At 36.8% G+C, this 14,612-nt stretch overlaps 1 protein-coding gene across 1 annotated transcript; it reads right to left on the bottom strand.

The window, feature by feature from the left end:
* Positions 1 to 1,676: 1,676 nt before the first annotated feature.
* rhcga (Rh family, C glycoprotein a) lies at positions 1,677 to 7,034 on the bottom strand. Its single transcript, XM_028572912.1, has 11 exons — positions 6,806 to 7,034; positions 5,981 to 6,173; positions 5,280 to 5,430; positions 5,047 to 5,194; positions 4,723 to 4,889; positions 4,492 to 4,629; positions 3,571 to 3,707; positions 3,187 to 3,311; positions 2,652 to 2,725; positions 2,460 to 2,533; positions 1,677 to 2,367 (listed from the first exon to the last, which is right to left on the bottom strand). The coding sequence occupies exons 1-11, from the start codon at positions 7,032 to 7,034 to the stop codon at positions 2,334 to 2,336; spliced, it is 1,470 nt and encodes a 489-aa protein (XP_028428713.1). The 3' UTR covers positions 1,677 to 2,333.
* Between the last annotated feature and the right edge of the window lie 7,578 nt (positions 7,035 to 14,612).

Here is a 14,612-nt window from a genome sequence, read left to right as displayed (position 1 = left end):
TAGGTTGCATCCATAGACAGTATTTGTTGCATCAACAACATGCATAACAGTTACATCAGCCATTTTATTTATTTTACAAACAGCCATGAAAAGCAACGTTGGTAGGCAGGGCATGAATTTTGACGGTGACCAGGTGCCTCTTCAGTTTAGCCTTATTCTGCCCCTCAAAAAAAAAACACGCTGATTTTGCTGTTTAGTCATCTGCCTCTTTCCTGTCAATACAGTTTTTGGACAATTGTCGTTTGTCGAGATTCTGATTTCTTGTTGGGTAACACTGTGAAGTGAAACCCTGAGCACATAAGTTGAATTCATACTACGACTACTAAGTAGTCCAACCAGATCTTGCCTCAATCTGTCAATCTCTCTTAGCCAATCATATCCTTGTTGTCAAACTTCCAAATCCTGTCTCCTCTTTGCTGCTGTCATTTGTCACTTCAGTACGAGCGGATGCGACCCTCATTCACCTTCACCTCCAGTCTTCATCATATCAACGCCCAGTCCTGCTCCAGATTCCAGATTCATCCACCTTCATCCAGGTTTTTGGCAACTCTCTTCACCACCACCAGTGTCTAGACCCCGGAGGGAACTATCCTCAGCTAATTACGGCATCGCTACCCTCCTAAATATACCATGTCACGATGGGGTCTAATCGTCTAAGACTTTTCTCAAATTGTTTTTATCATGCACTTCAATAAATGTATTGTTTACAATTAATGAAGTCTCTCCTTATTGACATTTTTTTTTCAGTCAATAAATGTTCACTTGATGACAACATGTCAGTCTTCAGTAATTAGGTATACTTTATAATTCTTCTTATGCTTCATTAGAAAGTGGTACCAAAGAGTGACATAATACATAATAAATAGACACAGGTGGCACAGTGATTAGTTGCTCTCGTGCAGGTCTGCATGTGTGATGTATTTTTGAGTTAAAACTAACCAACGTCATTCAACTTAGGTCAAACAAACAAGTCAATTCAAACAATATTTTACTGTGTGCAAACTGTGTTCTTGAGGTTGGTTCAATTGGTTTGTGGTAATGTCTTAAGTTGCATTTTTGTCAATACTGCATGCACCACACTAAAGCTTGTTGTAAACTAATGTTTACAGAATTTAAACTAATGTTTACAATTGCATTCACATCGGCAGAGGAGAGATGGTGGGGAGATATGAAAGTGCATGAAACTGACCAACAATGCCAGAATGTGTCGAGGGGGATATTGTGGGACACTGAGGGGAATATGATTGACCAACTAAACTAAACTTAATGCTTTTTATGCAGGCCTGTTCATTTTTTAGGCTACTTTTGTATGCATAGAGGAAAATTCTCACATCATGATTGTTATTTATTCTAGTTAAAGGCACATGAGGGCGGCTATCACAGTTGTGGCAGTAATATCAGTATTGTAATAATTTTACTATGATATTATTGCATTTTCATCATAAGTACTTGAACAAATGTGGTGTAAAGACAATAATATAACTTTATTGTTTAATTTCAGTTACGTGATTTAATGAATGTGCACATCTGAAAATATGTCAATAACAAAACAAGCTGATTATCACATAAAATCACATATGTATTGGAAAATACTTGTATTGGAAAATACAAACATTGGAAATTGTATCATAGTTACAGTAGTTACTCAAAACTTCCAAACAAATAATGGGGTTAAAATACGTACATGCAGCTTACAAAGACCTATACATTATTTGAAAGAAATAACTAAGTAAGACATACAATAAAAAAAATTGCCTAATTTGGCTGCACAAAAAACATTGATTATTCACTTAACGCCTTCTTATTTGCATGCACAACTAAATAAACTGTATGTTAATAGACTTTTCATTTATAACAAATAAAATGGCAAACATTATCAATAAAAATGTAATAATACATTAAATTATCCTTAAAGATAAAAGATGTACAATAAGATATCTACAAACTTTTCTCAGTTCTTCTGTGCATTATAACCAGTTGACTTCTCATGATATCATTATGCATCTGCAAATAATATAACGTTTCAATCAAAGTGAAAGAGAAAGCAAATATAGTTTAAAATTTCCTTCTAAAATAATAACAGTTTTGATTCAGGATAACTTTTCGATTAATGAGATATTTGGTCTCCATCGTTGTAACATTAAGCTTCCAATCAATGGCAAAGGTGTTAGACAAATGTATCATGTGTAAATGGTGCAAGACGAGTGGCAGAGGACCTGTGTGTCAAAAATATTGTTCCTTTCTTGTAAAATTGAATTTCAGCGTTGCTCCTTCATGAATTAGTGTTGTATAACAGTTGTATTAAGTTCCATGTGATATGAGGGTGTTGACCTTTAACTTTGCTCCACAGAGAAGTTTGACTCAGATCTGTCAAACAAAAAGAATAAATCACATTTAATGTAATGAGAATTCAAGAGAGCAAGTAGTAAATGAGGATGTGTAAGTGTGAGTTAGCTTACATGTCTTGGTGCTTGTGTATCATGTGGTTGTTGTACTCCAAAACAGGAGGGATGGTCTCCTCATCCTCAGGAACCTGAAACAGATACATGGGATCAGATCATGAGCCAGAAATCCATTGGAATAATTTAATAGTGTGCTCACTCTTAAAAAAGGGGCAAGAACACCATCTAGTGGTTGAAAAGCACTCTTACCTCCCAGTAAACTTCATCATCATAGCAGTTGTCATCAGCAGGGTCACCCCAAATGGGGAACTTCAGAATTAAACCTTTGAAGAGAGAAGGAAACGGCATTAAGCAAGACTTCTCACTTCAGTTTCAATACCTTTTTCTTGGCCATGATGCAGTTAAAACCTATTTTGCACTTAAAATAATATAATCAAATAACTTTTAATCCTCAGGGTAGTCAGTGCTAAAATCTCAGGAAACTTGTATTTGATTATTCCTGGGCTGCTAAACAAGCAATTTGGGACTCAAGGAATATGTTTTTTTTTTTTTTTAAAGACATCATCAATAAATAACTAAATGTTACCTAACTGTAACACACAGAAACACTGACATTGAAATATACTATTTTACTGTAAGTGACATCCCACTACATGTGGAGAGAAATAAACATTGCCATGCCTCTGGATCTCTTTATCATAATTATTGAAACAGACTGCTTTATATTGAACTGTTTCCCTGCGTGTTTTATTACTGTAATACACAAAACATTTTACAAACTCACCAACAACTGCTCCTCCAACAAGTCCAAATGCAATAGCCACACATGTGCCAGCAGCCTGGAAGCCTCCCTGGGTTAACACAGATCTGGTTGCAAAATCGCCTTCAAAGCCAAATGTATCGATCAACCTAGGAACAAAAAATAACTTTTAATCCGAGCAATCAGCGCTTAATCTGCACAACCAGAAATTTGGGTGTGTGCTTCCATGTCAGTGAGTGCTTTCATTCACTATGTCAGAGTTAACAAAAAGGGAAGGTCAGTTCTTTCAAGCTGTGTGTGTGTGTGTGTGTGTGTGTGTGTGTGTGTGTGTGTGTGTGTGTGTGTGTGTGTGTGTGTGTGTGTGTGTCTATGTGTGTGTGTGTGTGTGTGTGTGTGCCAGTGCCTCACCCCTGTTTGCCATAGACCTCTACACTGGCGGCTGCAGCAACAATGGCACCTGTAAATCCGCCGAGCATCCCTGGCATAGCATGCAGGTTGTGGACACCACATGTATCATGGATCTTGAGGTATTTCTCCAAAAAGGGCTGAGAATGAGAAAAAACATGATGTGTTGTAGTGATGTAGTTGTAGTTGTAGTCACCAATTAAAAAATACAGAGGTCATGATTATTCTTGACCATTGCAAAAAAACTGTAATTTCTCATATTGTTTCTTGTTTCTTCAAAGTTTATATTTTCACTTAACTGTTCAAATTAAATATGCTATACGTTATATATCACCATCATGGACTGCATGTATTTAGAAATCCTTCTCCACAATGGCATAGGAACATAATTGTGGTATAGAAATTCTTTTAATTTCATCCAAGTTACTGACTCTAAAACATCAGAATAAGCCTTTAAAAACTCAAAACATGTAATTTGTATGTACTTATGGCATGTAAAATCCTCATCAGGTTTTTAAAACCACAGAATCAATATTTAATTTTTTTAATTAAAATTTAATTTGGGTCATGTTTTAAATACATTTAATGTGAAGTGTCTCATTACAAAATCCATTTGAAAACACAGACATGTCTCCTCTAACTAAATAATGGTCGAAAGTCATCAGTACTGCCACTAACTTTTTGAAGTGTGCCACAACACCTTGCATCAGTTCATTGGACTTTTTCTATCTTATATTTAATTGTAGTGCCTTCTCCTAAACTGAGTCATTACTTCTTATAATCCTGTTATTTTCCTGTAATACAACCCACAACTGATGGCTTCATTTTACTTTTTTATTATGCCTCTTTTTTTAAAGTTTCCATTTCCAGTATTCAAGTGTTCTCTCAGATTAAAAGTTAGGAAGTGAAAGATTGCATTCTCACCGTGATAAATATGTAGCCAAAGGTGGAGATGATGCCACAGCAGAAACCCACGATTAGTGAACCATAAGGCGTGATCATGAACTCTCCTGATGTTCCCATGGCAACACCACCTGCCAGAGTGGCATTTTGGATATGCTCCTGTCAGGTACAACAGCATGTTAGTCATGAGAAAATGAGAAATAAATAGATGATTGGTTGTAGATTTGTTGTTTTTCAGTGACATGGCATTACCATGTCCAGTTTTCCTCTTTTCTGAGACATGCTAGAGATGGCCACTGCAGTGAGAACAGAGGCAGCGAGGGAGAGGTAAGTGTTGATGACTGTTCTGAGCTGTCCGTCGCCATGGTGTGTGATGGCCGAGTTGAAACTGGGCCAGAACATCCACAGAAACAGTGTACCTGTGAGACAAAGTCAATCAAACCACAGTTAGATTAGCACATTTACAACCAAGTGAGCAGGTTTAAGAATGATGAATATAAATTATTATATATGCCAAATGAACTAAAGAAAACACTGACATGTGAGGTTTAAAACTGTCAAATATAAATCACTCACCTATCATGGCAAAGACATCAGAGTGGTAGACCGATCCATTGAGGCGTTTGCTTTGGTGTAGGTTTGGTCGGTAGAGGACCCTGGAGATGGCCAAACCATAGTACCCTCCGAAGGCGTGAATGGTCATGGAGCCACCAGCATCTCTGCACTGTAGGAATAAGCAGCATAAAAAAGATCTAGATAAATAACGTTTGAAAGTTTCCTGTGGGATGATTGTGTTTGGTGAGACTCACATGAAGAAGGTCGAGGATGATGTATTCCTCCACAGCAAATAGCGTGACGCCAAATAAGGTGACAACCATCAGCTGGACGGGGCTTACTTTTCCCAGGATGGCACCGTAGGCAATCAGAGAGCTGGCGACGCAGAAGTCTGCGTTAATCAGACTATGGGGGACAAGGAAAAGAACAAGGTCAGAATGAGTGGAAACATTAATGACCAAACAAGCAATAAATTATGCACCGAATTATTGTGAGGAGTCAAAGCAAGGTTGGATTACCAACTGGGCAAAGTGGACAACTACCCTTCGGTCCCAGACCCGCATGGCCCCCAAAAGTCTAAGGTTCAGTGCATGTCAGATGGTTTTGGTAATTTGATTTGAATCACAAATTTGTTAGGGATTTGGCACCACTAAACTACAATATCAGTGAATTCATTATTACCTAATGATGTGGCCCTGTCTTGTAGAGAGAGTGTATTCCTATATTAGGTTGTGTTCACACCAGTTTGTTCTCTGGGTGAGTGTATAATAAAGCTGCCATGTTTTATCTGCTGTGTTCACTGTATTTAAAAGAGTACTCCACAGATTTAGCATTGCACTTCTATACCATAGTTTGCACGATACACAGTTTATAAAAAAAAGGCCCCTAAAAGTGAATTAAGGGTCTCCAAACAAGTGAATGTACTGTACATATATAATATGCAGTAAAAATTTACCTTTCTATTCCGATATAGATTTTCCCGGTGTTGGGGTCAAGCGTGTGGAACCAGCCTTGCATGAGAAGAGCCCACTGCACACCAAAGGCAGCGATCAGGAAGTTGAAGCCCACAGCACTGAAGCTGTAGCGTTTCAGGAAGGTCATGAGGAAACCAAATCCAACAAAGATCATGACGTGGACGTCCTGAAAGCCTGGAGAGAAGAAAGTTGACATATTTGTGTAATTGCATTCAATGAGAAAAAGAAACAGAAATATTTTTCTCTCTAGCACTTTCATTTTCTACTTCACATTAATTAACATAGGGTAATTATAGACTGAATTTAAGTTTCTAATAGACATATAATTATAGATTTGCAATAAATGTTGCATGTTGAGATTGCAACCATTTCGTTTAAACTGAATGCTGTCTTGAAGATATCTTTGCAAATGGAGAATTTCATGACAAGGTTACAACATATTGGGAATACAATTGCTGCCAAATTGCCAGAGTGTCACAAGCCAAGAAAAGTGATATTCTAATATTTTAATCTTAGATGCAAGTAGAAGAGAGGGCCTGTGTCAATATCTTGCAATGAACACAAAACAAAGACAGAGACAGGAGAGTGAAATTAAAACTGTTGCAGCTTTAAGAAATATGTTAAATTTGAAAATTTATATTTTTGAAATGGCTAAGAAGGCAATCATAGCCAACCATTCGCCATCAGTGGAAAAAAAAAAAAAAACATTGTTGGTCCATGGCCAACATCACAGGATCACTGTAACAACACCTACATTTAACTTTTATTACAAGGTGAATTTCTTTACAGTCTTATGTTGTACTTACTGGGATATCTGAAGTAGAAGTCATTTTCAATATCGCTGGTGATGTTGTGACTTTGTTTGTACGCTATCCATTTCTGTACATCTGACTCATGATCATACCGGACGAAAACTCCAAATAGTATAATCATAGCAATCTGCCAGATGAAGCAGACTGCCGGCAGACGAACACGAATATTGGTGTTCTTTTGACGGCCAAAAAAATTTCCTACGCCTTCACAACAGTTCTCCATGTTGACAACTCTTTGCTGATGATGCTCTTATCACATTTCTCAGCCAGGCTGCCTGCTCAGCTGTGACTGCCAGCTTCTCAGCAGGTATTTATATGTATGGACCAATGGAGGTGGTGTGCTCCAATTCTCCATTCACACACAGGGGGTGGACACGCCTTACCTGTTAGCAGGAAAACCACTCCTTTCTGTACAACACTCCTCCTGAAAAGGTATGTACACACCACAGGGAATAATGTAATCACTGCCGAAATGTGTGATAGAAATGATTCAGTACAGATTGAGTTGATACGCCATCATTTTGTGATGTGGCAACTTCTAGCCATAATTACAAATTGACCAGGCCAGAAGGTCAACGTAATACATTTCAGGCCTTAGTGTAATGGTAAATATATCCAACACCTGTAACTGCAGGTGACATAATGACTTGTTAAGACTGTTCACTCAATTGGAAATGATTTTTGAGAATCAGCCATCTGCTCTGGGAAAACATTAAATTGGTCCTGGGTAAACACACCTGTCAGTCAGGCTTACATAACATCACCAGAGTTGTCAACTAATTATAGGTGTGTGTTACTTTAAACTTTATCTGTATCTGTCTCAGTCTGATTCTCTCTTTGTGTTGTGCATGTATGTATGTAACAACAATAAATAATAAACTAAGTGGGAAGACAGAGAAAAGGAGCGCTTCTTTTTGGTGGTGGTTGAAAAAACAAGGTGCTCTTTGATGCAGGGGTAATCCAATAGTACCAGAACAACTTGAAAACCAAGGCACTCCTGTTGAAAAAATATTAAAAATTCTTCATTGATGCGGCTAATGCATAGCAAAAGGTAAAGAATACGCACCAACCCATTGCGGCACACAGGTACTAAATAATTAACTAACTTTAATGTTTTACACTGCTGCTAACCACTGATAGTACAGCAGAGGTCTACTAAGCAACTAACTAAGAAGTTGGCCCCTCCTTTTTGGGTTGCTTGAGAACACAATGCAAATGATGGATCACAAGCATAAGACACTTCGCTATCTTGAGAACACAAATCCAGGACCAAAAGAAAAAGCAGATTACTGTTAAACACTCAACCACCACAAAACATTTAGCAGTTTCCAAGGAAAAGTTAAAGCAAAAGAACATATCCAGGGCTCCATTGCTGTATTCAATGTGTGACTTTCTGAAAGTTGAAAAAAGGTTTAAGGTCATTTGAAAGTCATCGAATGTCAAATTCAAAATGCCTCCACACTGGAAAATAATCCCTATGGAGATGCACTTGTAGAAATGTCATGCATCTTTTACAAGATTGGTACTATCGGTCTCTCCACCGGAGAAGCTGGGGGTAAAGTGCCTTGTTTAGGGACCCTTTAAGAACATGTACTGGGGAATCCAGTTTCATAAGCAATTAAAAAGCATACCATCAATATCAGTACCATTCACATAGTCACTTCTGTTCTACCCTTCAGGTCGCTCTCTTTATTTAGTCCACCACTGCCTGAAGATGAAAAAAGGCGTGATATCAGTCAGTGACAGACAATAAATATCAGTATGACTCAAAATGAGTGATGGCTCAATAGAAACAAATCTGTATTTATTATTTTGTTTTATTAAAGCACACCGAGCTCTGCATCTCTATAATGTACAACGAACAAAGAAATGATGTCTACTAGGCGCATGACTTGCCCACTGGTTATTCATGTTCTCCTTCTACAGCTCATGTGTACTTTGTGTTCTGGTTGTTTATTCCAAACTCGATACTTATCTGACAGATTAGATTCCAGTTTAAGGGTTCATCACATGTGTCACTACAGTTAAGAACATTCCAGATGAGATCTGCTTGCCTTCTTCAAGTCATTCAACTTCTTTAACTCATTATGTAACACAATGTGTAGGCTATAACTGACGAGATTCTGCTCTTTGTAAATAATGCAGCGTGTGCTCCAGAGTCAAACAATGATTTACAATATTTACTCCAGCTCTACTTTAATAGACAATTTTTCTTTGTAATGGTTTATTGTATTTGTAAGTATTTCCCAAATATCATATGCAATGTATCACTGGATTTAACAGGTTTTACAAGCCCACATGATGAAGAGTGGGTCTGCAAAGAAAAATACAAAAGAGGTTGAAGCTTATTTGAGTTACTTATATTACCCTAGTATTACCTTGGGTTTAATCATAAATCCTAATAATAAATTAATGCAAAAGCATTTTATGACAGACTGACTTCTGGTGTTGTGTTTTCAGGATGTTTGCACTTTATTATGTTGTACTGCATAGTCTTGTGTAGTTTAGCCACGGATTCACTGCTGTAACCAGTAAAAGTCTAGAACACCAGCAATGAGTAAACTAAACAAGTGGTCTATAAACAATCACCTTGATGAATAAAACAAAAATGTAGGCTAAATGAGTATAACGTGATTCTACGTAACTATCATAAGGGACAATGGTGGTGTAACAGTAAATGCTAAAATGTAGTGGCACAAATAAGGTCAGTAATAGAAATGGTTGCAGAAACAAGATACAATATCTATATAAAGGTTCTTAACTATTTTGCCTGAGACTCCTTTTCACTGGTTACATACCTGTATAGAATGTGGTCTAGACCTACTCTATTTAAAGTATCCTGAAATAACTTTAAAAATAAAAATTGAATTGAGCAGTTGTCACCAGTTTAACTGAAAAATATTTGTTTTTTTTGTATTCAAATAATGTTAAGAGAAGAAGAAAAAAGAGCACAAATTGGAGGCGGAAAAATGAGCATGACTTTGCGTGAAAGAAATGTGCTTTTTTTTCTTTTTCCTCCTCTTTAAATTAACTTGCAGCACTTTCAATGTATCTTGTGAACCCTTCTGTGGGTCCCAACTGCCAGACTGAGTACTGACTAATGTACTGAACTATGCAACAGAGCATTTTATTGTGTGCCAATTCAAGTTTTTATTTTAATGTTAACAGTATTTCCTTCTAAATCCTGCCCCTAATGTGTACAGTGTAACAAATTTTGTTGTGGATCAGGGTAGTTTGTTTTCTGGTATCATACAACAGCAATAATCCTGTGATGCGTATTGACAATGAAGACCCTTAGTTCGTCATTACACATCATCTATCAGCTACAGTACATGTAAAATAGAATTAGGGATCAGTTTTGCCTTTCTCAGATGATGTAAAACATGTCAAAGCTTCTGATACACCGAGCCTCGGCAGCAGGGTGGCATCGAGAGGAGGAAGAGTGTTGTTCAATCACGAGGTCACGTTTACTGCATTGTCACATGAGGCATCCGCTCTGAGCAAAAAGAGATTCTGTCGTTGGGGAATATCTAACAAATGGTCATAGATCAATGCTGCAGAGAGTACAGCAGGAAGTAAGCTTCTGTATCATGCTGTTTTGTTGTCATTTCCAAAATATGTTTTATAACAAGTTGGGGCAGTTGAAATGTTTATCATTCAACTTAACCGCTGTTGTCCTTAAACATCTCAGCCCTGGATTGGTCAAACATGTGACTGAGGGACTGTATGAAAATTTCAGATTGTATCTGTTGAAGGCATTACAGTTATGTTCCGTGTCACATGCTTAGCCGCAGAAAGCCCTGGAATGATGCCGAGAGATTATAAGTACCTGTCAATCTACAGGTAAGTGAGACACATATCATTGCCAAGCTTATCTTTATTTAAGCCTAAGTTACTGTGGCATCCTATCAAGCCTGTCAATTGGCATCACTTGCAACTAAAAGGTTTACAAAAGCAGGCACATTCAGAGAAATGAATGCTAGGTGCTGGACAGAAGAACATTTCAAAGACGGAAAATGGAGTCTGCACACTATGAACATATAGGCCTATTGAATTACCACCAAGTAATGTTTCAAACTGTTGATTGTAAAAACTCTATGTGCATATTTTTTTTTCGCATTATGTGCACAGTTTTAGTCGCTTTGTCACAAACATCCACACACACAAGCTGTTGACCACTTCTATCAGAGTGTGCAAATATTGTGACACCAACAACTTCTAACGCTCAAAAAGTGAGAAGGCATCAAATGATTGCTTCCTTTCATGAGATGCATTATCGTTCCAGCAAAACAAGACTTATTATTATAATAGATACCTTGTATTCATTCCAGGAAATCAAATGGCATTAATGCATTTTGCGCTTTGATATGATCTGTGTGGGAGTGTGACTAACCAGAGAAGAATTTCAGAGAACAAAATAGCACGCGCTGCCAGATGTCACACAGATATGAGAGCGTCAGGGAGTCGGCTGTTTCTTGGTGACAGAAAACTCCTTTACACTCTACGATCTGACACTCAGATAACCCCCAGCTATAGTGTTATGATTTGTAGAGGAGACACAAGTTTACATTGTCAGACAACATCTTTGTCTCTCACATGGTCTATTACACAACTTTACCCACATGCAAATTGCCTCGTGTGCCTCAGTCAGTTGCACAGGCGACAATGGACACATGTAACTGGTGTAAACAGCCATTTTCATCTGTTATTCTTCTTATTCTTATTCTTTTAATTTTAATTATGCTTAATGAATGTGTAATTTCTTTTGTAAAATGTTATGTACATTTTTGTATTTTAGCTTATTTTGTTTGTATTTTGTGCATTACTGAAAAGAATACTTACAACCTTGGAATTATCTTTTTATCCAAAATTAAGTCTAAGTTTAATTTGAAAAACAAGCTGTTACAAAACAACTAAGCTTCTTATACAATCATAAGATGAAGACGTAGTGCTTTGGTATAATTAACTGAACTCTTAATGCAGCAATTGTGACATCACAGATCTTTTAATCCTTAATATCCCGTTTTCTTGAATTCCCCTTAAAGCAGATTTTATTCCACACTCTCTGACAATATTACACGTATATGTTCCTTATATATTCTTTATTATCTTGATCCAGCTCCTGACTGAAACCATATGATATTTACATTTAGTTAAATATTGTATCATTCCATTGAAGTAAAATCTTTTATCACACCTTTCCCCAAATTCGGCCTGACATATTTTGTATTTTTGATGATGTTATGATTCATTGCCTGAGTTCCCTTGGCAGGTTTCTACTGTTTTCATTTAGGGTTTGAAATTACATGTTTAAGGAGCCCAGGGCGGTCTAAATTGTGTGGTGGCAAATTTTATTTTAACCATTTGTTTAATGATATTAACCATTTGTTTAAAGATTGTTTTTATAACGCCACAAGATTTAGCTTCTTCATGTGTTGATTCAAAAGACTCCAAGTGAAATAGTTGGTAACCGTGAACAATAGCCTAGAGAGTTATTTGGTTTTACTAGCTTGGAGCTCCTCACATTGTTGTCTTTTTGCTTAGATAGAAGTGGAGAAGGCCGAAAACTGTTTACGACAGTGAGAACTACGTAGGTTTCTGTCTCCTGAGATAAAACTGTTGTTTAGGCTAATGTTAAGAACAGAGAGCAGAGGGGAAGGTGAGACAATGGTTTGACTGTTAATAATGTCCTCTTTTCAACTATGAGCATGCTAAAGACATTTAGAGGGGTAGCTTAACAGAGGTCTTCACTATATGATGTTTTGATGTTTAGATTTTAGGTTAGAAAGACAGTTTCAGTTGTGCTGCGTGTACCTTTGAAACTGTTTTCTCCATTTGCAAATGTAAATAAATACTCAAAGACCAAACTTTGGTTTAATTCTCAAACAGTCGTTATTCGTTTTGATTTTATCATGAATATCACTAACGCTGCTGCTTCAAGGAAAACTTCCACCACAATTGTATAATCATCAATTTAATAATAATAATTTAGTAATCAAAACATCATATTCATCTCATTTCTCTTCGCACAGCAGCTGGCCTGTCGAAGCTCCTGTTGCTGTCCTGTTAGTTAGACCTCATTTAATTTTATAGATGGCACACTTCTGACATATCTTTATATGAAGGAAAGTTGTCAAATTAAATCAATAATGGAAACCAATAATGTCAAAGCATCAAATTAATTGTGACATTTGGGATACTTTTTTCAGTAGTTTTTGCCATTTTATTTTTAAATTGAATCATTAATTCATCATTTATGATACAATAAGGAAGTAGAAGAATTTAAATTTTTGTTTTCTTTTAGTTTTTTTGATTAAAAAAAGTAAATTCAAGTTAAATCAACCAATTCATATTTGTGTTTTTTCAATGTGTCAACTTGTTAATTTGAAACACTGTAAGAAATATAGAATTATTTAAGTTGCACACTCTAGACTCCATACTACTATTACTAATACTAGTTTTTATCTCTATTGCGTCACTGCACAGGAACAAAAGTAGAAGCAGCTCACAGCAAGCGATATCGGGAAACTATGAAGCAAAAACAAGGCTAAAATCATAACTACAGTTTTGAAAACACTGTTTTACCATTTTTCTTTGAGTTCCTTTAACTTTCCTAGTATTGTGAGGTCCTTGGGAGCTCTAATCAGAGTCAGTTGTGTTTGTGTGTTGAAGATGTGGGTGAAATAAATGCATAGACTACACACACTTCATATGACACTTGACAGGTAAAATTGTGTCACAGTCTGTAAACTACTGAATGAATTACAATTGCATCAACAACAGATACTCAACATCTGACAGTTAAAAGACAATGCATATGTAGGTAAAATAAATATTGTGGTCAGTATGTATCCAGAATGCGACTCAAATTCAATATTAATTGGGGTTGAATTACTTTCCAAATCAGCCCATTAATTGGTCAAATTCTCCAACTAAAATTAAAATTAGTTTCTTTTAGGTACATCTATTCTTTATGCAATGTCTCCAATATATAAATCTGTATGATTTGTTACCTTGGAGCTAAATAAACACAAATGCTGGCCTCAACGTCAGGTGACAACTAAAAGCTACAGAACATGCTCGACCGGTGCAGGCGTTTTAGTTACAAAACAGTTGAGCTCTTACTTTCAGAAAATACAAAAAATGAATCACTCATGCCAGTCATACCTTTAACAACATGTGTGATGAGTTATAGGCGCCACACCTTCCTCACTGCAGGAATTTCTCATTTTAGAAAAGACTGTGAGGCCTCATCAAAGCCTTACTGGGTGTGTCTGACATATTTATTTGACATGTTTCACTTTGGTAGGTTGTTGTGCCGTGCCGTCTAATCTTCAATTTCTTCGGTCAGTCCCACAATGGCTGAGGCAGCTGCTGATACATTCAACTTGCAAGAACACTGTACATAGGTGATCAGTCCATGGAGACGTTGTTAATGCACTACGCTGCCTTTTTTGTATGTAGTTCTGAAGAAACTTTTATTTGGTGAACTTTAATACAGAAGTTAAGCAACTTGTTACTGCAATATGAAAAGGATTATCCGTGCTAATGATACTAATCCATTTCAAGTTAGGCTTGAATGACTGCAAAACATTTCAAGAACAATTATAATAATCTCCCAGCACAACTGACACTGAGTCAATGATATTCAGGCCCAGACAGTAGCTCCAGGCTGCAACATAGAGATGTGTATCAATTCACTGTAACCTCTCCATGACATCACACACCCTCACAGACATCATGAGACATGTCAGTGTCATTAAACAATGTCATCTGCCTTGTCTCAACTGAAGCCCGAGAC

The sequence above is a fragment of the Perca flavescens genome, chromosome 1 (genome assembly GCF_004354835.1).
Source record: "Perca flavescens isolate YP-PL-M2 chromosome 1, PFLA_1.0, whole genome shotgun sequence".
NCBI lineage: Eukaryota > Metazoa > Chordata > Actinopteri > Perciformes > Percidae > Perca > Perca flavescens.
The sequence above is the reverse complement of the archived record's forward strand: the minus strand, read 5'-3'. Positions and strand labels throughout refer to the sequence as shown.

Coding starts and splice junctions, on each gene's coding strand:
- rhcga (XM_028572912.1), bottom strand. CDS start 7,034: ATGGAGAACTGTTGTGAAGGCGTAGGAAATTTTTTTGGCCGTCAAAAG. Junction 4,630..4,722: donor AAAGAGGAAAACTGGACATG/GTAATGCCATGT, acceptor TGTACCTGACAG/GAGCATATCCAAAATGCCAC. Junction 2,534..2,651: donor ATGATGAAGTTTACTGGGAG/GTAAGAGTGCTT, acceptor TATCTGTTTCAG/GTTCCTGAGGATGAGGAGAC.